The sequence below is a fragment of the Amblyomma mixtum genome, chromosome 5, assembly GCF_055824585.1.
Source record: "Amblyomma mixtum isolate Tamu chromosome 5, ASM5582458v1, whole genome shotgun sequence".
Lineage (NCBI taxonomy): Eukaryota > Metazoa > Arthropoda > Arachnida > Ixodida > Ixodidae > Amblyomma > Amblyomma mixtum.
The window spans coordinates 7,013,122-7,040,269 of NC_143016.1; the positions used below are offsets into that span (position 1 = coordinate 7,013,122).

Below are 27,148 nucleotides of genomic sequence, written 5' to 3' on the forward strand. Positions count from 1 at the left end.
CGCAAAAACATGGAAGCATTGAAATCAGTTATGTCTGCCACGATTTTTAAGACATACGAATACATTCTTTTATATTAAAAAATACATATTTCACTTGTCTAGACAGTGCATGCGTAGTGTTATCTAATGCACAATGACATTGTCAATGGCAATGCAGTTATTATTCTTGCGTCTGATCCCTCCACAAATTCTATGAGGAGGCCGTGCTGCTACGAGAACTCGGCAGCGACTAGGAACGGCTGCTGTCGATGGTTTGCTTGCCCGGCTGCATTCCCTTGACATGCTTCCGCGCTCGCGACTCAGCCCCCTCAGTGTTGCGTCCCATCCCGTGCACTCCCTTTTTTGTCCTTTTCTAAAAGCTGTTTCGCTTCCTCTGTTAATTTCGACAGCTCGTTCTCCCTTGAACATCTTTGCTCGGAGGTGAAGAGGCCGGGTAGAGAGTGCGACAGGCTTTTCCGAACCGCGCAGTTGTGCGGACCGCCGAGAGGCGGCGGAGCGTCGCGCCATCGCCGCGTCGTGCGCGAGCCCGCCAGCTGGCGAGCGCCGCCGCCGCCGCTAACGCTGGCCGCGAGCGTCTGCTTCCGACGCTGCGGCGCAAACGCGCCTCGCGGAAGGCCACGGAGCACTTGTCAGCGCCCCGTGCACCGACTGTCTACGTCGCCACGGCCGCGACCGCGCAACATGAACCGAAGTCGCCGTTCCTGTCGGGCACCGACTACGCCAGCGTGTCTGCGCGCGGCAGCAGACGACGCGTTCTGACTAAGCTCGAACGAGGCGTTCTTTCCGCAAGCTTGGACTCGGCGCGACAGCAGCTGTGGGCAGGGCACGCGCGGACGTGAGCGCGCCAAGAATCAAAAGCAGCGCCGCTTTCACCAGGGGCGTGCAGAGGTGCTGTTAGCGGCGGGCGAGTCCCTCCGAGCGGCGACCGCTGTCCATCGCCTGCGCGGCCGGCTTACTTCTCTTTGTATCTTTCTTGATTCCTCTCTCGACTTGTGAGTGCCTGTCGTATCCCCGATAACGGCGGAGCTCGTTCAGCCGCGACACCAGCCTCGCTCGGGCTTCCCCTCGTATACGACGACGCAAGTGCCCGTCGAGGCTACGCAGGAGGACACGCGACGCGTGCCGGAACAGCTCGTGTCTGCACTGAGCGAAACGACGTCGCCTGCAGGATTCCGATGGCTCCGTTCAACAGCGCCTCGACCCACACTTTCCGAGGCACATCGGCACATCAGAGCCCGAGCGAAAGCGAGCGCGGCCTGCCCTTAAGCCCGCGAGAAGAGCAGCTGAGGCTGTCCTTCGGCGCGGCGCCCGAGCGCTCCAGTTCGTCAGAACCGCTGGCCGGCTGAGTCGCCGCCCTCCGATTCGAGCCTGCTCCGCGAAGATCTTCGCCAGTTGGAGCGCGTGTTCGTGTGTGCTCGTGTGTGCGTTGGTGAATGTGCCTGTGCTATCATCAGGGTACCCCTATTTCGAAAGTGCAGTCTGTGAGTCCACGGGTTCGTGACCACCGCGTGACCTCAGCCGGCGCAGCGAGACTACCGCACGGTGACCTTGACGCGCAGAGGAATTAGCGAGCCTTGCATCGTGTCATTTAAAGTTTTTCATCTGTCGATATACTCCGGAAGCTTGTAAGTACTCGCCACAACAACCGTTCTCACCGAAGTAGAGCGTTTCACCCAAACAACGCGGCAGACTCGTCCGCACCGGCGACGCCGCTAAGAGGCCAGCTTTCGATGAAGGCTGCTGCCCTTCGTGGGATCGGCGGCCACCGCAGCGATTCGCCTATCGAATTGCCTCTTTCTTCATCCCGTTGTGCGTGACACTCGACGGGGTCCGTTATCTGGACGAGCAGGGAAGCGGCCTTCGCATCACCTCTGCGTCAAAGCCCCGTTCTCGACGGCCGCTTCTTCTTAGCCTAGCTAGACCCACCGGCCGCCCGGGACGACCTGCCTCCTCCGCGGGTTCGGATAGTTCGTCGCCTCAGCTGGCACCGCTCGTTCCCTCCGAGTGCGCAGGCCGCTAGCCGGCGGCACGGCAGTGTTGTGCCCTCGTGTGTGCCGCGCCCGGGCGCGCGCCCGGCGCGACGTCGTCGCCCGAGTGTCTCGTCCGCGGGAGGATGAGCGTTCGTGAGGTGCGGCGATGGGATGCACCCAGAGTGGAATCCAGCGAAGGAGCGGCGGTCGCGCGGGCCGCGGCTCCGCCGATGCCGGCCCGGCGACGCCCGTGCCCGACGCCGTGCCGCCGACGAGGTCGGCCTCGGATCTCTCGGCGGCCACCAACAATTCGACGGCCAACTCGACGGGCCGCTGCCGCCCGCCCGGGGAGTCTCAGCACCGCAACTCGAGGCCGCAGTGCCTCGAAGGGCCCCTCCGGCGCGCCGCGAACTTGGGCGAGATCGTCACCGACCGCACTGTGCCGCTTCTCGCCAAGCTGGACGGCAGCACGCCGGACGACGGAAGGGTAAGTGATGAGCCACTCCTCCGGTTTCGGGTGTTAGGAAGAAGCGCGTCCTCGTCGTCGCCTCGGGCGTTGTTTCTTGATGCTTGTTATTAAGACTTCAGTTCGTGCAGTGCAGTCTTCCGCCCGATACAGAGCACTCTGCGGGGCTGGGAAGTGATATTCAATTGACTGCTAACACGTTTCGAAGTGAAGGGCAGCGAACGAGAATCTTAAGCTGGTCAAAGACCATCCTCACCATTGCCTTCATCACAAATTGACCGTGTTGTTTCGAATGACGCGGGCTAACTCATGTTTGCGGTGTGCCGGTCGAAATACGGCACTTCACGTTTGCAACCCGCAGTGAAATAAGTGCTTCTATTCCGGCGCATAGCTGGTGTGGCGCAGCGCAATATTTGACGCGACTCAGACGCGCGAGCGGTCGAGCACATGTGCGATGCGGTTTACGTTGCGTGCAAGCGCCTTTTACGACTCGTAGTTGCCGTCCTCGATTATTCGCTGTCTGAATGCCTGCTTGTAAAAGCAAGGGCGCGCCCGAGCACCTTCCCCGCGCTCTTGAGAGTCGCGCGCCTCATTTGCAAGTGCCCGGCGACCCGTGGAAGCGCATCGGAATGCTGCTGGTGTAGGCTCGCATTCCAGCCTGTGCCTGCAACTGAAAAAGGCGTTCCCGGTTTCCCTTTCTGTGCTTTTGTTGAAAAGAAAAATGAGAGAGGGAAAAAAAATGACAGTGTCTTTACGTTCGACGCTACGAGTCACTCGAGCCTCGACAAGGCCTTGGCTTTTATCGTTACCTGCGTTCATCAGGTGTGGCTCAACGGTGGGGCACACCTCGAAGCCTGGATGCTCTTGCCGCGTAACATCAAGACAAGCTAACACTGGACAACAACTTGCTTTCATTACGCCCCCTCTTGACAGCAGGGGCGGATTTATGGGGAGAGGACGTGGGGAAGGGAGGTAGAGGGGGATGGTTTTGCAAAGCGAGAAATTTTGCATGGAAAACCATGCTGACCCCTGAACCCAATTTTTGGACGAAAAAGTCCAAGAAATACACTGTTCAAATGGCACTGCTCCCTACCCCTACCTCAAGCGCGTCCTCGTAGAGTAACCCATAAATCGTCCCCTGCTTGACAGTTTCCTGAGCGTCACTGTTAGGCGATTTACATAAAGTGTTACTGTCACAGGCTGATGCTCGCGTTCGAAAGAATACTGTCTGCATGTGGACTACTTCTACCCTTTGATGAGACTGACGCAATTGTAGGACGATGTTATCTGCATTTCAACGTGCTTTGTGTTTTGACACCTATTTTCATGAAAATCTGTGAACATTCGCTGGCACCTTTCTTCCATTGCGAAATTCAGAGCTGCCATAATTCTCCTCGCTTCCCTTTCGTTCATGGAACCTTCAGTGCTTCTTGATCGAGAAAATGGTTCACGCTTAATTTTATACGAGGTTACCGATTGCCGAATGTTACAGTACATTTAAGCGTATGACTGTGTCGTAAGTTTGTCTGAATGAGTTGCCCCGTTTATGGTCACTCGCAGTATTCTAGTCTTATGTTCCTTTTGAATGCGGTATTTTTAAGCTGTCGCTAACAATAATTGCTCTTTACTGTCATGCTGGGAGCGCGTAGGAGTATCTGCAATGTTGCGCGCCTCAACTGAAGGTCGTGACGGCCGGCACGGTCTACTAAGCGGTCGCACATTTCCGTGCATTTTGTAGTACTGGTAACCATCCAACGCCTTTCTAAGAGCTCAACGTGGTGCACATATGGGATCCTTCCTCAGGCGACAGGACACTTTCCATCACGTGCGCCTGTAATGAAGTGCGGCATCCGGACTTCCGTCCTGTCTTCACTATAGCCTTTCACCGCGTGCGAACTGTGAAATGACGTATCTTCTCTGTCACTTGTGCTTGGATTATATATACCTTCTATACTCTACCCTCGCGTTTAGGGCTGTGATGAAACATTATTTCATTAACTCGCGTGTAGTTTGTGCACACTTCATTGTACGTGTGTGCGAAAGGGGGCGTATTCCCATTTGTATATACAATCTTGCCTTGTTAATATGAGCACCTTGGTTTCAGAGCAAAAGTGTCCCTTAAACGAGTCGTCCGTAATAACGAGTCAGAAAGAAAAAAATATGTTCTCAAAGAAACGATTTATGATTACGGACTGCTTCTCTGCATATTGACAGGCAGTGTAATGGAAATCGGGTAATAATGGAAGCCACAGGCTATTCTTCGGGTCGCCTGTAGCTTCGGGTCACGCGGGTCAGACGTGTGATGACGCCTTTTGGTGTGATGAAGTACCTCCTACTGCGGCTGTTCACACGTCATGAACTCTGTACTCACTCGGCTGACAGCTGCTGACTGGTTTTCAACCTATTTTCAACCTAGGGCACAGAAAGAATTTTTATCGCAGCCGTACATGCAATGCGGCAAATGGTAAGGCGCGTCCACCGCGCATCTTGTCGCTGTAAAGCATGAAACCACATACACACGTGCACGCACGCACGCACGCACGCGCGCGCGCACACAAACTGAAAGATAAAAAATAAAACATTTCAACGTCATTTGCACTTTCGAACTGTCTTGCGCTGGTGTTCTGCGCTCAAAATACAACGACCGGAAGATCTGGCTGAGGCACTTGGGATTTGTCGTCATCGCTGTCCATATTAACTATATTAACGGGAGAGAAATACGTGTTTCCCAATAGGCTTCGTATATTTTCACCCTGTGCATTCTCCGTGCAGCGATTTTCCACGTTAACAAGGCATAAATGCATTGAAAAAGTTTGGTACCAGGAAAAATTGTTCATAATTCGAGTCGTCCATTTAACGGGGGTCGTAATAACAAAGCACAACTACTGTGCAAATGGCCTATAGTTATCTGTCTATGCTCCGTCCTTTTGTACCTCCCGGATCCTGTGCCCCTTTTTATTTTTCTTCTGCCTATCACTGTAACCTATCCTTTCACTTTCCGGTGACCGGCGTTCAGGTGCCCGCCCCAAACGCGGCAGTTACAGCGGCCGCCGCCCACATTTTCCTCTCATTGTTAATTGAATAATAAATCTCTAAGCACACCACGCTAGCTGTTACAGTATCCCGCTGCGAGCACTTCAGTTCGCAGTTACTCGCATTATACAAAAGTGACGACGATAAAATATAAGCGTTTCGTCATCGCTTGCTGAGAGAGAACTTTGTATCCAGAACATACCCCTCCTCTCCCCAAAGACTAAGATGTCGCAAGAAAATCCTTTTCCTCTTAATTTAATCCACACGGACTTCATTTCACTGCGAGTTCATGAGATACACTACACGTAAGGTAAGTGCACGGGCAGAGCAATGACCCTAGTCGATGCGCTCGTTCGCTCACTCACTCACTTAGCTGAATTGCTTACGCACTCACTCACTCACTTAGCTGAATTGCTTACGCACTCGCTCACTGACTTCATCATCCTTCTCACTCACTCACTCACTCACTCACTCACTCACTCACTCACTCACTCACTCACTCACTCACTCACTCACTCACTCACTCACTCACTCACTCTCTCTCTCTCTCCACCTCACTCACTCTCTCTCTATACCTCACTCACTCACTCACTCGCTGGCCCCTACCGTCCCGCCCTGTGCGCAAGTTGAGTGGAAAACACTTGCGGTGGGGCCGCCCAAGCGGGGTCAGCCTGCCGTGACGGCGCGTGCGCGCCGCGGCACGAGGACCACGGCTGTGCGTGCGTAACGTAACCCAGCTGAGTTCACTAAGGGGTCGCACGAGCGCGAAGGACTTGCACGACAGCTTGCTCCAACCCTAATCTCAACTTATGCATCTGTGATACCTCGGAGGCGCACTCACTGTTCCGCGCAGGGCAACAAAGGTTGCCTGCATGGCGTTCGCACCGAGGTTGATGGCGCTCCTGTGGCACGACGCGTCCTCACTCTGCGCCGCGTATCGAAATGCGTATCTTCGTGCTCTTTGCGCACGCTTTCACCCTGCTCGGGCTCGTTCCTTTCCCGGCACACTGTGATGCGGCCGCTGCGAGCAAGGAAAACAAATTCTTCATAGTATATACGGGGGCGAATCAAAAAGTCTTTGCCCCTATTTTTTGCCGGGCAAAATAAGGTACATACAGGTAATTAAAAATGCGCGTACTATTTACGTACCTTACACTATTGTTCGACATAGTCCCCACATCACTCCAGACATTTGTCCCATCGCAACACTAAATTTGAAATGCCCCTGTGGTTAGAATTCGTCCGGTTGACTATGGAACCACCGTCGGGCTGATGTCTTGGCTTCATCGTTGCACGTGGATCGCTGTCCTGCCAGGAACTTCTTCAGCGGACCTAAGACGAGGAGATCAGTAGGGGCGAGGTCCGGACTGTATGGTGGGGGTCCGGGCTCTCCCACTGAAATGACCGCAGCTTGTGGTCGCGTTGTGCACATCGGTAATCCCACGGCGTTCTCGCCTGATGGCAGCCAGCAGACGTGACGGGGTGGAAAAATAACTGTCGGCATTTATGGTTGCACGTTGCGAGACACCTTTCTCCATGCGTGGGCTGCATTTCTCTGTGGATTTCGATGGGCGTTCGTCCCTTGCTCCAGAGAAAACGATTCACTCTTCGTTGCTCGTACGCCGTGGAAGCGTGAAGCACAACCGCCATCTTCAACAACTGACAGCAGCGCCGCGCCGCGGTGCTACCGGCAGATAAGGCCGCGCAGATTCTAGAAAGGTCCACCGCTGGGAATAGATTTGTTGACTTTGCATTTACAGCCGTAATTTGGCTAAAAAGGATAGGGGCAAAGACTTTCTGATTCTCCCTCGTTCAAAAGAATCGTTTTACAGCCACAGTCGTACAGCCAGTCACGGCTGTAGAAACCGCAGGTCCAGAAAAATCTGTTTTAAATTCCTATCGTGGCTGTATTGCACCGAAGCACAGTGCGTTTGTATTCCAATCTCGATGTCTGTTGCTCGTACGTTCAGGTTTGATGAGTTGGAACATAAATGATGCCGTTTCGCAGAGCGTCAAAGCCATAAGCTGCAGCCGGTTAAATGACGAACTGCTTGTCAGGAACAACTCTTTATGAGTACATAGCCTTTGACAAAAGGAACATTTATTTTTAATCGTTCCACTGGCTATTCACCTCACATTTCGTTTTGAAAATATTTGCTGTAAGTGTAACTGAATAACTGAAAAAAAAAAATAGTTGCGTATGGCGTATAGAATAGTTGAAGTGCCCGCGCTATGGCCCCGCGCATGTGTCGCTTTTGTTTACAAGAAAACTGGTCCCAGAACGCGGTACGTGCTGACGGCCAAAAAAGAGAACAACTATCGTCTTTCACTTTTTCATGCTCTGCTTCAAGGCGCCATTTTCTTACCTCTGAGAGAAACATTCAAAGAACGGTAGCGCGTGAATAAGCACACCTGCGTCCGGGCTTCTAAATAGCCGTGCCGAGCGGAACAAGTGCGAATGAGGTGAATGTGTTCTGCACTTATACAGCATGGGTGTGTACTGGAGTCGTCGCCACTGTGTTCTTCGTGTTGGTGGCGAAAAACTTGTATTTTTTAAATTTCAGAAGGGTGACTGTGGGACCGGTCCTCATGGGCGGGGTCCTCAAACCAGGACCACGATAGTTTTGGAGCTTACGGTGGTATGCACACAACTGTATTTCGTGCTGCACAGAATATAGTCTAGAAAGGAGGGTACTGCTTGCTTCTCTAAAGACGATAGCGGCTCCATGTGATGTTGTGTAGTTCGGTGCACTACATTGTTTCCCCTCGGGCGAAAGGGATGACTCGGAGGGAGGATTCTTGGCTTCTTGTAAGATCTGAGATATCTTCACGACGCTGAGCAATAGGACACAATTTGTGTGACTGGAAGTCAAAGATCTTTGCAGATGCATATGAGAGCATTTAGACAGGACCTGTAAGAACTCCATATCGGACATTGTCGGCTTATTTCAACATTTATCTGGTATTGCTGCGGTGTTGGCCCATCGAAGCATGACGCAAGGATTCTGCTGCCGTAGTGCTAGCAACAGGCTTAAACTATAGTGCCCCAAAAAGTCGACGTTCGCTCTGTATTAGGTCTGCAGAGTAAGGGCTCGATATCAAAAGGCGTTCCCATAATGGCTGCCACCACGGTTAACAAGGATGTGGAGAAGGTGGACTGAAGAAAGCGTAGAAGAACGTGGCTGCTACTTTCGCTCGAGTAAGTGTTTTAGTGCAAGGTGTAAGGGAGGAAAAGGCGGTGAGCCCGTGTGCAGCAGTCCCAGTTGCGAGCAGCGCTCGCAAGTGGCCTTGCATTCGTAGTGCCTATGTGGTTTCGGCCATTTAATTCAATGAGTGACAAAAAAAAAAATACAGCGTTAAATGTATACAATTTATGCTTCTGAAATCGCGCTGCTGGATTTTTCTTGTTACCCTGTGCAACATTCTAATTGCATTAGTGATGTATCCAACTGTTCCTCCAACATGAGTGCACAATTGAGCTAAAGATAATTAATTACGAAAAAAAATCGCGCCTCTCTACCGTAGGAAACCACCAAGAATATCTGTTGTGCTTCATGCTCGCGAACTAAACCAGCACGTTTTTAAACCTTGGTTCGTGCTAGCTGGGATGCCCTGCATGATGTATGCAGAATGGAACATACGTTGCGCTATGAACGTCCGCGTATACTTTGATTCGTAGTGTAAATTGTGCCACCTATTGTCTCAGGGTGTAATTTGGGCTCCAAAACATGACAAAATTTTTTTGTTAGAACTTTCGGCATTGTGGTATAAAATGCCTTGTGTGAAGAAAATGGCGAGATGTTCGAAGCACAGAGGAAAATTTGAGCTCCCTCTTTGCTCATATGCGTGCTTATGTGTTTTGGTTGCTCTGTTAACGATGGCTATAATAAGCGCTTAAAAGCTCTTTGTCGCTTTTTGAAGTGCACATGAATTCACTTGTTTTTTTATGTTTTTTTTAACCGCCAACGTAGAACATGCTCGAACTGAGTCTCACCTTCTTGAGATCCCTCAAAGAGGAGCAAAACAGTACGAGTTGCACAATACTCACCAGATTACAGCACAGGATAAATAAATAGCTAGTGAGTTTTTTAAACTTCGTTCGTTGGCTGCGCCTGTAATGGTCGTCCAATGTATTGTACAAATTTTCCATTGCTGGGTTTCAGGAGGATATAAAGTAAATTTAGTGCGCCTAGAGGTTTTTTTTGAACAACGTTCTTTATTCAAAGTCAAGGTTTATTAGCTCCTTAATTTTACAAGAGCCATAAGTATACAGACGAGGGAACCATGGTCAAAAGATTGTGCCGAAATCCTCGATAGCTCATTAAAACACAAGAAATAATAACAGCATAGTTCGCGGATGGCTATAAGATAGAGAAAATAACGTATCAGTACTTCGACACAAAAACAAAGTCTAACGTCACAGTAACACTAAGAATAAAAAGAAACAAAAAGAACAAAACATCAGTATTCCAACAAAAATACCTTCGGCTTATTCTTAAAAGTGCTGAAAACTGAAAATTCACGTATCAAAAACAACTTCTACGGCATACCATTTGTTCTTTGGGATGAAGATAACAGAGCTTTTGTGCGGGGCAAGATATAACGAGCTCGCGAACAGATGTCGAGAACGAAAGAGTGAAATAAGTAGTGAGCTCTGATTGGACAGCGCTAAGAATCCAGTGGAAGCAATAACCCGCGCACTGTAGTGGGAGGCTTCGACGACGAGACTTCTATATACAGTCGTGCCTCGTTAATATGGGCTCTTTGGTTTCAAAGCAAAAGTGTCGATAAAGCGAGTAGTCCGTAATAACGAATAATGAAAAAAAAAATTAAAAAAAAACGCGCTTTATGTATGCAGACGCCTAGTGCCTAGTGGCGGACAGTGAAGCGAAACTCCGACATTCTTGGAAGCGCCATGTGTATTAACCTGATCGACATTATCTTTAAATCATGCGGGTCAGGTTGAAGCACGTTTGAAACGCCTAGTGATCTATGAAACGTGTGATGGCAGCTCTTGATGTGACGAGTTCTTACAAGACACATCCTAAGAACTCTGCACTCACTCAGCTGACAGCTGCCTTCTGTGGCTTTCAACGTAGCCACAGAGGAAAACGTTTGCGCCGCCATTTATGCAATCCGGTAAATGGTAAGGCGCTATGACAGGGCACCTTGCCACTGTGAAGTATTGAACTACACACACACACACATGCACATATAAAGAGGCCATTGCTGCGGCATTTGCACTTTCGCCCTGCCCTTCGCCGGTGTTCTGCGCTCAAAATACAAGGGGTGGGACATCTCGTGGAGGCGCTCGAGATTTTGGTTCTCACCGCTGTCCATATTAACGGGACAAAACACACGGGTCCCAATGTGCTTCCCGCATTTTCACCCCGTCCATTGTCCGGACAGCGAGTTTCCATATAGTTTCCAAATACATTGAAAAAGTTTAGTCCCCAGAAAAAGTGTCCATAATTCGAGTCATCCATAGTAACGGGATTCGTATTAACGGGGCATTACTGTACTTAGCTCGCCATGTGGCCAAGCATAACTTCTTCAAAGCCATTACTAATAACCCCCGCGTCTTTCTCGTTCCACCGGTACACACAGCGACGGCAGCCGACAGATACGCGCACCACCGGGAAATACGGGCAGCGCTATTACGTACACACAGACGCGGCAGGAATACCTGCGCGCATGTGTGTAGGAACGTTAGTCGCTCGCGCCGCGCGCTTCTTTGTGGAGGCGGGCAGTATAAATCTCATCGCGGTGCCGCCCTGTGCAAGCGGCGCGTGACGATGATTTGTGCCGGTTATTAAGGGACGATCATGAATTGAATACGCATGCGTAAATCAGCCCCACTCTGGACGCGCTAATGGAAGGACGCGGAGAGGACTGCGCGGCGCATAATTTTCTCGCTGATGTGCAGCAGGCTGTTGTTGTGTGGGGAAGAAGAGAGACGCGCGGACGACGCGCCGGGGGGAAAATAAATAAGAGTGGGCGACACAAATTAAAAGCGAATCGAATGAGGAAGAAGCGGCGGGGGTTTGGTTCTCTTGGCACGCGTTCAAGCTATGCGCGAGGCGTGCGAACCTTGCGCGCGTGATTGAATGCGCAAACAAGAAAAATAAAGAGATAAGGGGATGGCATGGCATTCGAGAAGAGAAGAAAAATGCGCGTAGAAGGTTACGGCGGGTGAGAGGAGGCGCGCTGTGAAACACGAGCCTACAAGCGTCGTCGACCGTGCTGCCGCGGGCGCGTTTGTTGGCGCGAGGCATTGGGAAGGGAGCGCGCCTGCCGATCTGAATCGATGAGGAACACACGCGAACCGCCTCCGAAGAGCTCGCGCCTTCGCGCTTCGGTCTCTCACTGTGAGTCGCGCATTACTGTTGCTTGTGTTTCGTCTCTCTCTCTCTCTTCGTGTGATTTCTGCGCGGAACTTTTTCCGTCCGTTTTATTTATTTTTTGTTTCGTTCGCGTACTCTGCTCGGACGCTGAAGGACGAAACGTTGAGACTGCTCTCGCTGCCCGGAGCGGTTGCCTTAAATCAGCGCCGCTCTTTGCATGAACGTAGTTGAACCCGGTGATCGCTGACTCGCTGACTCGAGTGCAACGGGATTGCCTATGCGCCAGTGTTGACTCGCTGACAGTTGTTGGTTCGTTGTTTTTTCTTTTTGATGTTGGGCATCAGCTGGAAGGCTGCCTACAGGAAGTTAGGCAAAAACGAACCGTATTTTCTGCTTTCAGTTGCCCGTTACATTCCTTGTCTTCCTTGGTTTAGCGAATGCGCACGCAAAGCTTCACGGTTAGTACTCCATCCCCCCGACGGCCTGCAACAATGGGAGCTCGGTGTGGGCCTCACGATGGTCGAATTCTCACACTTGTTTAATTGAAATATAATATTTCAGTAGCAATGGAGGGCAGGGGCTGTAAGCGAAGATACCGAGCTGAGAGAGATGTAAAAGTCGGGGCACGCAATACGCGCAGTTCTTCCGCTGCTCAGTGCTCAAGAAAGAGCCCTGAATAGCGCCGAAGGAGAATGCTCTGCTGTGTTGGAGAGGAAACGACGTGGTCTGGCGTACAGGCGTTGAGCAGCGTGCAAGCGGTCAATAGGCAAAATCTAGTGAAGCAGAGAGAGACGAAACTGGTCAATATGAACTGTTATAAAGTTTGTTGTTGCCCATACGCTTTTTCTGGTTCAGTGCGCATAGATTCATTTGTTATCGCCTTTCATCTCTTCCACATTTTAAGGTCGCACACTAACTGGTGAAATAATTGATGTTGAGCCCCTTTTTCCGGTTTTCCAAGAACACCTGTATGCATCTACCTTGTCAACACGCTTCGTCTTGGCTGATACAGGTTGTTTTGCCTTACCGAGCCGTCGCTTGAAAGTTCCAGGAGGAAAAGGGTCTCTAAAGTAATAAAAAAAAAGGAATTGGCAAATAAAGAGGCGGGTGGGGGTGCTCTGATAGGTGAGGCAGGGCCAAGGAAGCGCACACGGAAGCGGCTGCGAAGGGAGCAGCGCGCTTCCGTTCTGGCCTTTATTTTTCTTCAAAATATGTCACATAAGAAGATTTTCAGGAGAAGAGGCTTGGGTCTTTCTGCGACATAACGACGTCGTTAGCGTCCTCTCTTCTCTGCGTGTGTGTGCCCATACCTTTTCATTGCCTTTCGCGGGACACGCAGCAGAGCGTGCAGGGCGTGATAGCGCGCTTGTTTCGAAGGTCGTCCGCCGCATTACAAAACTGAGCTTTTTGAGGCACCTGGAGTCTTTTTTTCATCTTCTTTCGCTTCGTTTTTCTCTGTAAAGATCAGCAAGAAATATAGTCATTTTTAAAAATGAAGTGTATGGATTAAATAGCTGACTTTACGTTTCTCGCCGTTTTTATCTTATTTGGTATCTTATCTTGCATCTTATACTATCGTGCGGTACCCGTGAACCGTTGCACTAGCATGGGCACTAAACTAACTCGATGAGCTTTCTGTGGCAACAAAGGAGGAAATAAAGGAGGAAAGCGCAGTCCTTGCAACTAATCAAGGAAGTGAACATGGCAACAATCTTCGCTGTGTTTGCAAAAGAAAATGCAGACGCCAGGATTCACATTTAAGCGAGCATTATGTGTGCCGATATCCTGCATTTAACACTCACTACTCTCATTTAAATTCTGTCCAGGTCATACCTCTGTACCCGCATTGCACAAGTGCTTCTCTATACATCCAGTATGAGCAAAACTAAATGTGATTATGCACGGATGTGTTGCTGCCATGAGCGTGCCATGCCTGTGCCTGCTAGGGTAGCAGCAAGGAAGCCTCCGTGTCTATGAAACTGAGTTTTAATAAGATGATTAAAGAAGTTCTTTGGATAACCTGTTATTAACGTTAGCGTTTAACAAAGCACTATGAGACGATGAAGTAAGAGAAAAAAAAAAGTGGTAGGGTTTTAACGTAGTTAAGCCGAGAAGGCGTGCGAAAGCAAGGCTTGAAAGGTGCGAAAACAAGCGACCTTGATCGTGCCCTTGGCACCCCCAAGGTCACCCCCCACTGGCTACAGCTGGCGCTGTGACGCTCCTCCGAACTTACCCTACCTTCCTCCCATTGGCTGCAGCTTGCGCGACGCTCCTCCGGACTAACCCGAGCTCACCCGAGTAACTCCGAGGCTTCACAAAAGGTTTTTGGTTGTAACCGTGTTAAGTAGAGCTTTCGCACCAAAACAAAAAAAAGACCAAGAACTCATAGAGTTCGCGTGCCTTGCCTCCTAACGCTATCCAGCGCTAACGAATCGCACCTTCAAAGCGGTTCTCAGTGCTAAGCAACAGCCTGGCCCTTACAAAAATTTTTTAGACAGTCCATAGACTGTTCATAGACTTCTGTTTACAATGTCTATAGCCTCTTTATAGAGAAACTCTATAAAACAGTCTATAGGCAATAAAAATGCTACAGACAGTCTATAGACAGCTTATAGATTTATGACCATGCACTTTTAGTACACTATTGTCCATAGACAGTCTATAGACTATGAATAGACAAAAATAAATATCTATAGGAAAGAAATAGTCTATCAGGAGTCTATATACCGACTATAGACTTCTTATAGACTCTACTGCTTTCCTATAGATATTTCTTTTTGGCTATTCATAGTCTATAGACAATTTTTATAAGGGGAGTTTCCATTCTTCAGAGATCTGCTTATCGGGCAGACTGCTTCCTAACAACCGGTCAAAGCACCAGCGCCAGCCATCCTATAGCAGCCCAGTAACCGCAACGGCCTCGCTCGCTGTTCTGGCTGCCGGTGCGACGCAGCGGTTGCCAAGTCGCCGTCGCGGGAGAAGACACTGCGAGCGGCGTCCCGAGTGTTTTGCATGCGGGGCTAACCTTCTCGGGAGCCTTTGCAGGGCCGCGCACTGCCTCAGCCGTCAATCAAAGAGCGCCGCGGCAGCCTGCAGCTGCGCCAGCGCTGTTGTCGTCGTCTCGGCGTCCTTGTGAAGCAGCGTCTCGCCGTCTTCTTCCTCGTTGCCGGCGCTGCTCAGTGGCTTCCGCGGTGCACCTGCACGAGCGAAAGGGTTTTGGTTGGGCGAGGTTATGCATCCCTGAACTTCGGTCGCGTGCTTCGAGGGTTTTCTACCTTTTTTTTAAATACAAAGGCGCACTTTCTTTCCAGTAAGCTGCCGAGAGGGTTGTAGCATGTACTGCTGCACTTTACTGAAGAGGTAATAGCGTGCGCGCGCGCACACACGCTCTTTCTATTACACACATGCACACATACACACATACATACAAGCGCGTGCACCCCGCCACGGTGGCTCAGTGGTTACGGAGCTCGGCTGCTGACCCGAAATACGTGGTTTCGATCCCGGCCGACGCGGATGATTTCGATGGAGGCGAAATTCTAGAGGCCCGTTGCGATGTCAGTGCACGTTAAAGAAACCCAGGTGGTCGAAATTTCCGGAGCCCTTCACTACGGCGTCCCTCATAGCCTGAGTTGCTTCGGGACGTTAAACCCCAATAAACCAAACCAAACACAAGCGCGTGCGAGCCGTACATACATATAGCGCACCACTGAAAACATATTGTCAGAACTACTTTGTATCCGTGCGCTAAAAGCGGCGCTAGCAGAATGTGCTTGGATGCAAAAGCAAATTCCAGTTACCACCTACGAGACGCGATGACTGCCTGAAGTGAGACTTTCGGCAAAGTGCAACAGCGAATGGAATGAGGCCGCCAGAAGGGTGGCGACTCCTGGTCAGGATGGTATCCGAAAGACATGACTTGCATCTACACTTTGAACATAAATAAGCCTGTATGGGAGTGAAAAGGGAGTGAGATGTCTTCTAGCGCACTACTTTTTTAGGGTCATGGAATGCTGCCCATGTTCCGGGGCAGATTTCGATGCCCAAATATACAGAATGCTTACTGTTGGCAACGGAGGCATATTCCCACTGCAAGGCATAGTAACCTGATGCAGCTAGCAGTGGGAGCATGCTCTTAAATGCACCGCCGGAAGCGCTAGCAAATAAAGGGGATTGAAATCTCTGTTAATGTTTTCGTAATTAACTACTAGAGTTTCGCGTGTTTTGAAGTGTGAATATGTTTCCGTTGTCAAACGTAAGTGATAGAAATGCACCCCGGGGCCCCTAAAAGGGAGTGCACGTGAGGACAGCCTACCCCCTTTTTACTCTCATATAAACGTGTTTAGAGTCTACTGTGTATGTTGCCCTTTTTTTTTTTTTTTTACCGAAAGGGCTTGCGAATAGCGCGTGGCGAGGTTGTAAACAACCAAACAGCGAAATGACAGACGCGTTGTGGCATGCACTATACATCACAAAGTGAAAATTGAGCGAGCTTTCTTTGGTTTTATCGAAAATTGAAGTTTAGGTGATGGAACTGTCAACGACGGTCTCACCGAAGCTTCAGCTGACTAGGTGTCACCGTGGTGTTAGATGGCATTAAACAGTAGATCTCACCAGCGCTGTCAGCTGCGTCGCGTATTGGTTAAGCACGGTCACTGACCGCTGGTTATAGAGGAGAAAAAAATGCGAATTTCTGAGAAAAGCACTAAATACTGTGCTGCCTCAGTAGGAAATCATGATACAATGTTTAGCGCAGTATCATGTAAACTCTCAGCCTTTGTCCTTCTTGCGAACTGAAGGTTGGAGTAAATCATAGCCGCACACACTTGCGTGAGGGCCAGGAAAGAAGTGTGATAGAAATGTATCTTCTGAGGTATCTAATAAGAAACTGCTGCTAGGTTTGCTGGAACATTTCTGCTGACACAGCTGACACATTTCTCCGCAACAAGATTGCAAGAGGACACAAAGTGTGGGTGGGCAGCTGCGATCCAGAAATGAAAACGCAGCGCCATCATGTGGAAGTCGCCGCAGAGTTCACGTCAGGGAGGAGGCACGGCAAAGTCAGAGTGAGGTGAAAATCACTTCGATGGATTTCTTTCGTCTTGGGAACGTTCACCTCTCAGTCCGTTCCTTCAGGCCAGACAATAGGCAAGGCACGCTGCGCTGCAGTTTCTTGCTGCCTCACTGATGTTCTAAGCAAGAAAAAATTTGACAGGGGCACCTAATGCCATCATGGGTTTGCAGTGCAATAGCATTAGCAGCTGTTGATGCCTTTACCGGATGTGACGTCACTTCCCTTCAGCCAATGCGATTGCTTCGTTCTGATGACTTCAGTTCCCTCCAGGCAAATAGCGAATTAAGCCTTCCGACGATATATTTGCTTACAGATCAGGCTTCAGATGCTTTCGCCTTAAAGTATACGTGTGCGCCGTGGAAATCTGGTTGACTGAGTTGACGTAAAGAAATTTCTGGCGAATTATCGGATCACCAAGGCCTGGTAGGCCCGGTCACCGAAGACCTTCGTGCCTTCGTGCGATTTTGGCTGCTCTAAAACCTGGAGCCTCGTTTGAAATGTAAAAGATTTTTGGTCAGAGAAGACATAACAACAATTCTACGCAGCAGGCGTGTTACAAACACAAAGAGGTCGAGCTAAGGCTGTCCTCAGGGGCCAAGGGTGAACGGTGGAACGAGGAGGAAAGACTTTTGGGGCCGCCATCTGTCTGTGAAGCAAAATTATACTGTTCTGATAATTCAGCACAGACGCCGCGTATGCGTCGTCCTATGCATCGCGTTTTCTGCAGCAATCGCGAACCGTCCGAGGTTCTTCCCATGTAGCGTTCGTCGATTACTCGGCTACCTTCGTCTGCTTAGCGTGGGGGTTCGTCATTGTCGGGACGATCCATCAAAGCCTGTGCCACCGGGAGGTCCGCCAGCTTCCGCTGACGTCGCGCACCTTGGGTTATAGCTGCTTTATAAACGGGCGTACGAGCCTAGCACCTGCCCCTTTTGTTATGGAATGGACAGAGAGAACGCTTGACAGTTTCTCTTAAATGTTTGTCCCATATTATTTATCTACTTTTTCTGGCAGGTGTCGGCGGTGCCTGCCTTGCGCTGCTAGCGCAGATAGCAGCCTCAGTCCGCGTCTCGCGTCGGTGCGGATGAACGAAAGCAGGAGCCAAGGCCGTCCGGTATAGAATATCGCGGATGAGTAAAAACGCAAGACAGCCTAAGCCAATCACGCCCTGTTGTCTGCATGGTTAGGTTGAAACAAGGAACCCAACATCCGTTTACTATTGCTTAAGAGGAAGCTCACATCACGTCTTTAGTGGGGGCCTGTAGACGATCTCCTATCTGGCTTTTGCGTCTGCAGCCCCATCGTTTTTCTGCGTGCCGTGATGCGCAGTCGCCGAGGCTCGCCAGTCTCTTTTTCCTGTCTACCCCCTCTTTTTCCCCTGCTCTGTCTTCTTTGCAGTATTCTTCTTCAGCCATTAAGATAAAGGAAAACAGTTTCCTTTAACTGGCTGTCTAGAGTCCGCGGTCGCAGATCCCATGTGCCCACACAAGCACGGTCTGTTCATAAGACAGCAGAGACGATATTGCGCGGTTCTATTCAGTTTTTGTTCCAATCCAATTTTTTTTTCTGTTCTTCGCCACTGGTCTCAGTGTCACCGCTGTCCACTGTGGCGAGCAGCGCGGTGATTGAGTCGTCAACCTCCCATCCATTCCCCGAATGCTGAATAGTGTTTACCGTTAAGAGACAGCAGATAATAGCACCCATATTCCATACCTAGTCCTTCTATAGGTCCTCCTAGACATCCTAGTCGAAATCAAGAGGAAGAAGTGGGCTTGGGCAGGGCATGTAATGCGAAGGCAAGACAACCGCTGGTCTTTAAGGGTAACGGAGTGGATTCCGAGAGAAGGCAAGCGTAGCAGGGGGCGGCAGAAAGTTAGGTGGGCGGATGAGATTAAGAATTTTGCGGGGATACGGTGGCCGCAGCTGGCAAAGAACAGGGTTAACTGGAGGGATATGGGAGAGGCCTCATGATCCGGATGATGAGAGGGAAATCGCTAGAACGATAAGAATAGGGTGGAGTGCGCATGGCAGGTTCTCTCAGATCATGAATGGCAGTTTATCAATATCCCTCAAGAGGAAAGTATACAACAGCTATATCTCATCGGTACTCACCTATGGGGCAGAAACGTGGAGGCTAACGAAGAGGGTTTATCTTGAGTTAAGGACAACGCAAAGAGCTATGAAAAGAAAAATGACAGGTGTTACATTCAGAGATCGGAGACGGCCGGAGTGGGTTAGGTAACAAAAGCGGGTTAATGTCATACTAATCAAAAATCAAAATCAAGAGGAATAAATGGGCTTGAACAGGGCATGTAATGCCGATGGTACTCAAGGGTAACGGAGCGGATTCCAATAGAAGGCAAGCGTAGCAGGTGACGGCGGAAAGTTAGGTGAGCGGATGAAATTAAGAAGTTTGCGGGGATAGGATGGTCGCAACTGGCAAATGACAGGGTTAATTGAGGAGACGTGGGAGAGGCCTTTGCCCTGCAGTGGGCGTAGTCAGGCTGATGTTGATCATGATATTCCCCACACTCACTGCAGTAATCTCTACTTCTACTACTGCTACTGTTGCTAGTAATCAATCATCATGCAGTATCATCATGCAGCATCATGATTTGGATCTGTGGCCTTCACATTTGTATCGGGTGGTCACTAAATGTGTTCGCTGCTGTGGCAGTCATAAGGATGTTGATCATGACGAAATAAAACTGAATTAAAAGAATCCTCCATTATGCGGAGACATGAAACATTGTGGTGGTTCTCGGTACCCGCATTTTCGAAGTACCATGAGCCACTTGTAACTTTCACCCAGCGCCGCAGTGACAGCCCAGCTTACGATCGAGTCATCGTAGAACTGCCACCGGATTGCAGCAGCGAGAGCTGTAAATCGCTGCGCATGCGTGAGCGGAGACGCGTGTGGACATACAGGCAACAAGTGCAGACTAAGCAGTGAGGCGCGTTTCTGAAATTGTCTCCTTTGGAGTTCTTATAATAGTAAGCACTGCCTGTATGGTTATGTAGGGTCTGCTTTGCCTGCCATCGCGCGGCGTTCGTTGGTGCCGTTTTAGAGCGAAAACTCTACTTAACGACCAAAGCTGCAAAAGCTCGGCCATCGCTGAAGCCTTGACCTTGGCCTTAGATAAATGAAATAAATAAATATTTCCGCCAATGGATTTCGAACCGGCGGCGGCACAAACAGATACGCTTCGCTGGACACTGCGCGAAAGCACTATGCTATCGTTGCAGGCGATCACGGCTCGTGTTAAACTGCAACAAACTCTCGCAATATGCACTGCACAGCGTCGTCTTAATCAACTTCCATTTGCGGCGCGAACAGATCAGATCAGCTTAACTTCAACCAGAGCTTAAATAATACCGTCGCCAGACGTGCCGACGACGCAGCAAAGCGAAACTATACGAACCAACCAGGCTAAACATATGCTTGCGCACGTCTGATCGGTTTAACTACTTTCTAAAACACTACCATTTTTTTTCTTCCTTCGCTGTCGGTATCTTCATGTGCGCGATTTAACGCTGCTAATGAATATGCATCAAACCCCGGTCTGGCAGCGATCGGTTCCGCCTCTGCGCCGTTTCTCGAAAGCGGATTAATCGCACCCGATGCGCGGCGGGAAATCAACGCTCGAGTGCCGCACGCCATGCCCCGAGAAACGTTTAAGCAGAGAGCGAGCGCGCTTTTCCGCGCGCTTTTCCGCACGTGTCGCAGCGCCTTCCCTCGCACGCGTGGCTACTATACGCCTCGGGGGACGCGGACTTCTCGAGACTCGCTGGACCGTTTCACGACGGAGTCCGCACTCGCCAGCGCGAGGGGACGCGGGAACACTTGGAGCGGCTCTTCGCGAAACGAAGTCCTCGGACGCCGCAGGGCAGAGTTGTAGGACTCGCAGAGTGCAGTATACGAACGAGCTTTACTACACTGAGAGAGAGGGTCAAGAACGGACACAAAATCATGCATGTTGGATTTTAGACCGCAGTTATATATGAAGTGCAAAGATGGAAATGTTGCAAATGTGTAGCGAGGAAAGTAGACGGCAGAAACTACCTCACTGTCGGCGCACACCTGAACAGTTCTGCGAAGGAAAGGGTGAAGGATGATGCGAAAGGGAGGATGAAAAGAGAAAGGGGCGCCGTAGTGAAGGGCTCCGGATTAAATTTAATTACCGGGGGGGTTCTTCATCGTGCACTGACATTGCACGGTACATATGCATTGTGCTGCCTTTCGCCGCGATCGCAATGCGGCAGCCCCGTCGGGGATGTGTTAGTAACGCTGGGATGAAAATGTGACCGACAGGAGCCGCGCCTGCTGCGCGGAGCGTGTCAATCGAAAAGGCTGTCGTGACATTTCTTTTACAGGCTGAACTGTCACCTGCCGTGAAACCCTCTCTGCCGAGCACGTGCTTTTTATAGGGAGCAGTTGTAAATCTGGGTATAAATGTACGGACCCTTTGTACTGACGAATGAGAGTGACATTTATTGATATGAAGGTTGCGTGGAAAATAATAGGGTCCTGTTCTGTGCTTTCAGGTGCTTGTCACAGTTTAGACTGCATTTTATTAGACGAGAGAAAAAAGACGCTCTATGGGCTGCTAGTCATGTCAGAGTCATTAGTCTTCCAGTTCAGTGCTCCGCGCTCCTCACTAGATTTCTCCGTGTCGTGTCATTGGAGTATACGTGCAACTGAACAAAGCGAGCTAAGAACGCAGGGTATTTCAATTAGAACCAGTGGGAAAAAATATGCATATTGTGTATGTTTAGTAGAACGTGGCTTCCTTCTGCTCCAGTATTTAATAAAATTACCGGAGGCACTTGAAGAACTTACCTGTGAGTAATGCGAAATCATTTCAATTATATTCAGATTCCATTGTAATTATATTCAAAATTTCATTTCTATTCCGTTGCAATTTTATTCCAGTTCTATTCGAATTCTTTTCTAATCCTGGCAAAGCGGTGTGCGGTGACGTCATGACAGATTTTTTTTCCTGGGGATCCCTGAGGTTGGGCTGCACCACTGTTCACTTCCAAACGGTGGCCACGAAGTCCTTTTTGGCTTTAACGTCACGACAATACCGATGCACGCTAGTTGGCGAGACATGTTGAACCACCAGCGCGAAAGACGCGGTTGTAGAGAGGATAAACATGACAGCGACCGGCGTGCCATTCTCCAAGAGCGCAAAAAGTGATATGGTTTTAATGTAACTAAACCCAGTAGACGTGCGAAAGCATGTGTGTTAGCCTGGTTGGCTCATGGCTTTGCTCTGCTGGGTGGTCAGTACATCTGGCGACGATATTAGTTCGATGGTAACTAATATTTGTTGGTGAAGACGACCATGTGCAATACACAGCGCGAGAGTGTGTTGCGGTTGAACACGGGGCGCGATCGCTTGCAACAATAGCATAGCGCTTTCCTGCAGTGGCCAGCGAAGCTGGCCTCTTCGTGCCGCTGTGGGTTCGAATCCTAGTCGCGGTAATATTATATATATGTGCAGTTTTGCCAAGGTCACCCACAAGGCCAAACTTCACACAGACCCGGTGAGCCGGTTAATCCTTGTTAAGTAGTGTTCTCGCACTGACACAGCTTGTCCTGTGCATCTTCTCTGCGTCTTTCGCGCTGGTGGTTGACGCACCGAGTTGGAATAGAGTGAACGGGGAAGAAAAAAGTTAAATCTATAAATTCAATTTTCTCGACAATCAAAGGGTGTTTTGCTGCCGAAGAAACGACAGCATAGCGGGAAAGAGCCGTACAAAAGGTTTTTACTACAAACAGAAACAAAAACTTCCTCAGCCTGGACATTTTACCTCGGAGAAAGTGCACCAGCAACAGCAGACGCGAGCAAGTTTTGGGGCATTCGGTTTCACCACAGCTCTCTTACTGACAAAGGCGGACATAAGAGCGACGCAGTAACGCCTAGAGTGCGTCTTTTTCTTTGGAATATCTGAATCTCAGCCGACGCCATCGGACGTGCACACGCTCAAAGAAGGTGGATAGTGGATATGCCGCTTTTTATCTCCAGAAAAATGGTCCCCGAGAAAGAAGGCACGTTCCAGACTAACGACCCCATTGCAGCGCCGCGGACGGAGCAAATGATAAAGTCGTATACGTTCTCTTTCGTCGCAAAAGTAGATGAAAAATTAAGCCGCGCAGAACAATGATCGATAATTCGCGTGTCGGCATGTCCGCGGCAATCACTTTCGCTTTTTCTTTGTTCTGAACGACTCTTTCGTAAAGAACATATCTAAGGGGTGCCTTCGCAACATGAGTTATGCTGGCCGATTTATATACGCTTCTCTGAGAGTGCAGTTTCTCTCTCTCTCTCTCTCTGCTACAGTGCGTCATTCCATTCGCTAACGATCTCTACTCGGATGTCAAGTGCTAGACCTGTGTTTGATTACCTGCATAATGAAAATAACGGACATATGTCTACAGCGCCCAATAATACGAATTGCGATGCGGAAATGTGCCGCTGTTTGCACGAATCTCGTAGTTTTAGTTTCTCTATTCGTTTTTGCACTGTTCCAGTAGTTCCTTCGAGGCGGTGCCAGCGGTGAGCATCCGCCTCGTATGTGGGAGGTGAGGAGCTCGATCCCCAGTACTGCCCAGTACTCAGCGGCTTCAAATAGCCGCGTTTACATGAATGCGACAGAAGTCGACTCCACTCCACTTTTTCAGGCAAAGAGGAGGATTTGAGAAGGAAAGGCGTGACCTGTCCCTTAATCTGTTACTCGCCGTTTTTGCACTTTTCCCTAAAAAAAAAAAAAAGGACTGGATTCGACTTCTGTCGCATTCATGTAAACGCGACTAATGCTATATATAGCCTGGCTTGGTGCCCGCTTTCCGTGTGGTGAAGTACTTAATAAAAACACGCGGTCTTGGACTCCCATGTCATGCAGACCACAAAAGTTAGCTTTGACACTCTGGCTCAACTCTCCTTGCGCCGTTAAAATCAAATGAAATGAAATCAAATCAAATCAAAACAGATCATCATCATAATCATCATCAAGGAGGCTACTGTATACCTAACGTTTGTAATATAAAATTTTCGCATCGCTTTGTGTATCGACACGCAATGTCTTTATACAAATGCTGACAATACAGATAATCAAATAACAACGCAGAAATAGGCACCTCTATCTTTCGCAAATACTAAATAGAAAAAAATAGTGTTAATCACGACACCAGTGCTGGGTAAGGTTGAGTCTTCATAAGCGTATTTACCGCACTTATAACCACAAGGGTTTTTTGGGCGTGACTTCGACGCGGCGGTACCTTCATGCGGCACACTCTGGGTACCTTGGTTCGTATCATTCCTTTGAGACCATGAATTGGATAAGAGAGTTTTAGCACGTTGCCTAGGCGTATGCTGCTACCGTATACTTAACGGATTGTTGTATGAGCACTGCGCGCGTGCAATGGCTAGATGGGGCGCATACCTGCCATTGCGTGCGCACAGCAGACAACGCTTAATCCAGTATACGTCTAAGCTAGTGTACCTTTTGCGCTGCGCTAGAACTTTAAATTGGAGACTTTGCGTATGGCGTGTACCGCCACCGTTAGCGCTTACCCCGTACCTTGCATCGCCAATGCGCATAAGCATTGGCGGCTCGCGGTGAGCGGTAATACTGACGTTACATGCTATTCTGTATCTGCAAATACAGTTTTCCCCTTCTGCGCATACGAAAGGGGGTTGCTGGCTGCTTCTGCGGCGCGTTTTGTTGCCAGGTAATTAGGGATGGACCTATAATATTGGGGTTTTGGCCGGAGGCTTGCAACCCGTTACACGCAGTTCGGCCGTTTTTTAGGCAGAATTCTTTCACAGCAGCAGTGCCACCGACATTCAGGCTTGCTGAAGCATACTCTTTTTCCTGTGTTGCGCCGCTTACAACTACAAAGCAAGAAAAACACTGGTAAGGGGAGAGAAGCCAACAGCCACAGGTACCAAGGGGCACAGGGGATTTTTAATTAATTTATTTATTTTGTGGTGTTGATCAATTTATAAGATTACTGAATATGTTATCGGTTAAAGCTAATTGATTAGAAAAGCAGAAGAAAAAACAACCACATGCCGCCGGTGGGATCCGAACCCACGACCTCCGAATTACGCGTCCGGTGCTCTACCGCTGAGCTACGGCGACGGCTGTCAAATCTTCTGCTTTCGGCGGTATTTATGTTTACAAATAACCTAACCTTGGGAGTGTTCACCAGCGCCACCCACGTTCTTAAACGGCGGACGTAGCACGTCATGAGTTACCGCTGATGTGACGTAGAACGTCATCGAACGGCGAGGGTGGAAGCTGTGTGAGAACCCTCTTATGCTTCCTATGGCGTCAAGGCTTCCAGAACCGAGGCCCTCGCTAAGCAATTAAGCAAACAAGGGAAGGGGAATGAGGGGCTCGTTACAAATATGAGAGAAGCGGTAGACAAGTATAGTCTCTTATGAACAATTATTGGATCCGAATACTGCTGTCCCCAGCAGGTCACGCTTCACGCTGAAAGCAGCCTCGCCGTTCTGAAGGAGCGGGAGTGTCTCATCATGACTCTGATGAGACAGCACGAGTCGCTATGTTTCTTGTATGTTTGTGTCGCTACATCTTGCTACAAATTATTCATACAGATCAACAAACAACATGGTTAGGTAACTCCTTGGCAAACTCTTCACTTTGAAATTTGCGTAGCGATGCATCAAAGTTGTCCTAAAGTTTAACTGTTGATACGTAATTTCTGGCTCGATGGGGGTATTCTTTCAACTGTTAGTTAAAACAATCTTTGTTCTGAAAGAAAGAAGGTTAACTTAGTGTGGAATTGCGCCGAGTTGAGCGCACACTGGAGACACGAAAGAGAAGAGAGTTTAAATGCCGAACGATGTATGAACACTAGTGCAGCACGATGATGCACTAATGCGTGCTTCTATAATTCTAAGTCTGCACTGATGTAGTATGAGCACGCGATGACGGGGAAAACTATGATTGTCGTGTCCGGTACTGTCGTGTCCGGTCGCTGTGTTGAATGCAGCGAAAGACGCACACGGTACTTTAAGACTTCGTTTATTTAAAGCCGATGAGGATGCGACCAGCGTCGACCGAGGCAGGGGCCGAACTGGCCGCCCGAAGAAAGGAGGGAGCTGAGAAGCGTCCACGGGAGGGAGTGGCTTCCCAGAACAGGAGGAGGGTGCGGGGGCGCACCGTGGGGGGGCATCTGGTGACAGCGTGCGACGAGGGGCAAGTGTCGTTAGGAGGAGGATTGAGTGGTCGTTAGGAGGAGGATGCGAACTGTCGTTAGGAGGGGAATGCGAGTGGTCGTTAGGAGGGGGCGCACACACACAAAAGCAACAAGGGGACACAACACTTCCTTCCCCCTTAGAAAGTTGCCTGGTATCGTGCAGGGGGTCGGCGCTCACGCGTGGAGGCGCGCTGGCTTTGTGCGCTCGGGGGAGAAACACTTGTAGGCTGGCTGTTGTTCGCTGCGTCTCCCAGGTCTGTCCTGGGCGAAGTCTCTTCTTCCGGGAAGAGGTGCCAGGCTATGTGGGAAAATGGTGCACGTGTTCTCTCCGCTGGCGGACAGCTCTCAGACGGCGTCGTAAATCTACGCAGCTGGTTGAGATGTCGGCGTGCTACTGTGCCATGTATGTTGACGAGCCAAGAGCGCAGGCCTATGCGTCTGACAATTGTAGCTTCCTCCCAGCGTGGCTTTTTCAGAAACTGTCGGGCGAGGACGCGCTGCCCCTCATTAAGCGTGCCGCAGCGCGGAATTGCTTTTTCTTCCCGGAACGTCTCTGCCTTTGGCTCGGGGAGGATGGCTGTGAGCTGGGTTCGCATTTCACGCTCGAACATCATTTTCGAGGGGGTCTCGCCTGTTGTGCTCTGAACCGTCGTGTGCTGCTTGAAGAGAAAGCGCGCAAGGCGGCGCTGCAGCGAGCCTGTCTGATCTCTTTCAAGGGCGCGTTTTAGCTCGGCTACGTAGCGCTCGGCTTGTCCGTTTGTCGCTGGGTGGTAGGGGGCCGATGTAACTGATGAGATCCCGTTGTCGCGATAAAACTTGAGGATCTCCGCAGACACAAACGGTGTTCCGTTGTCCGACACTACCTTGCGCGGCAGGCCGAACGTTGCAAATAGTGATCGGAGGTTGTCAATGACTGCTGCCGAAGTCGTCTGTCCCATTTGCCTTATCTCAAGCCACTTTGTGTAGGCATCTACGACCACAAGGAAAGTGCAGCCCTCAATTGGTCCTGCAAAATCAATGTGCAGT

General features: G+C 49.8%; 1 protein-coding gene across 2 annotated transcripts in view; it reads left to right on the forward strand.

The window, feature by feature from the left end:
* Window positions 1-473: 473 nt before the first annotated feature.
* Window positions 474-27,148, forward strand: part of LOC149341232 (high affinity cAMP-specific and IBMX-insensitive 3',5'-cyclic phosphodiesterase 8B-like) — a 253,184-nt gene continuing 226,509 nt past the window's right edge. Inside the window, exon 1 of one of the 2 annotated variants that reach the window (XM_089543181.1) lies at window positions 474-2,457. In XM_089543181.1, coding sequence (XP_089399307.1) covers window positions 2,137-2,457 — 321 coding nt within the window. In that variant the 5' untranslated portion in view covers window positions 474-2,136. The remainder of the gene's footprint in view (window positions 2,458-27,148) is intronic. The other variant, XM_089543182.1, reaches the window with a different exon arrangement.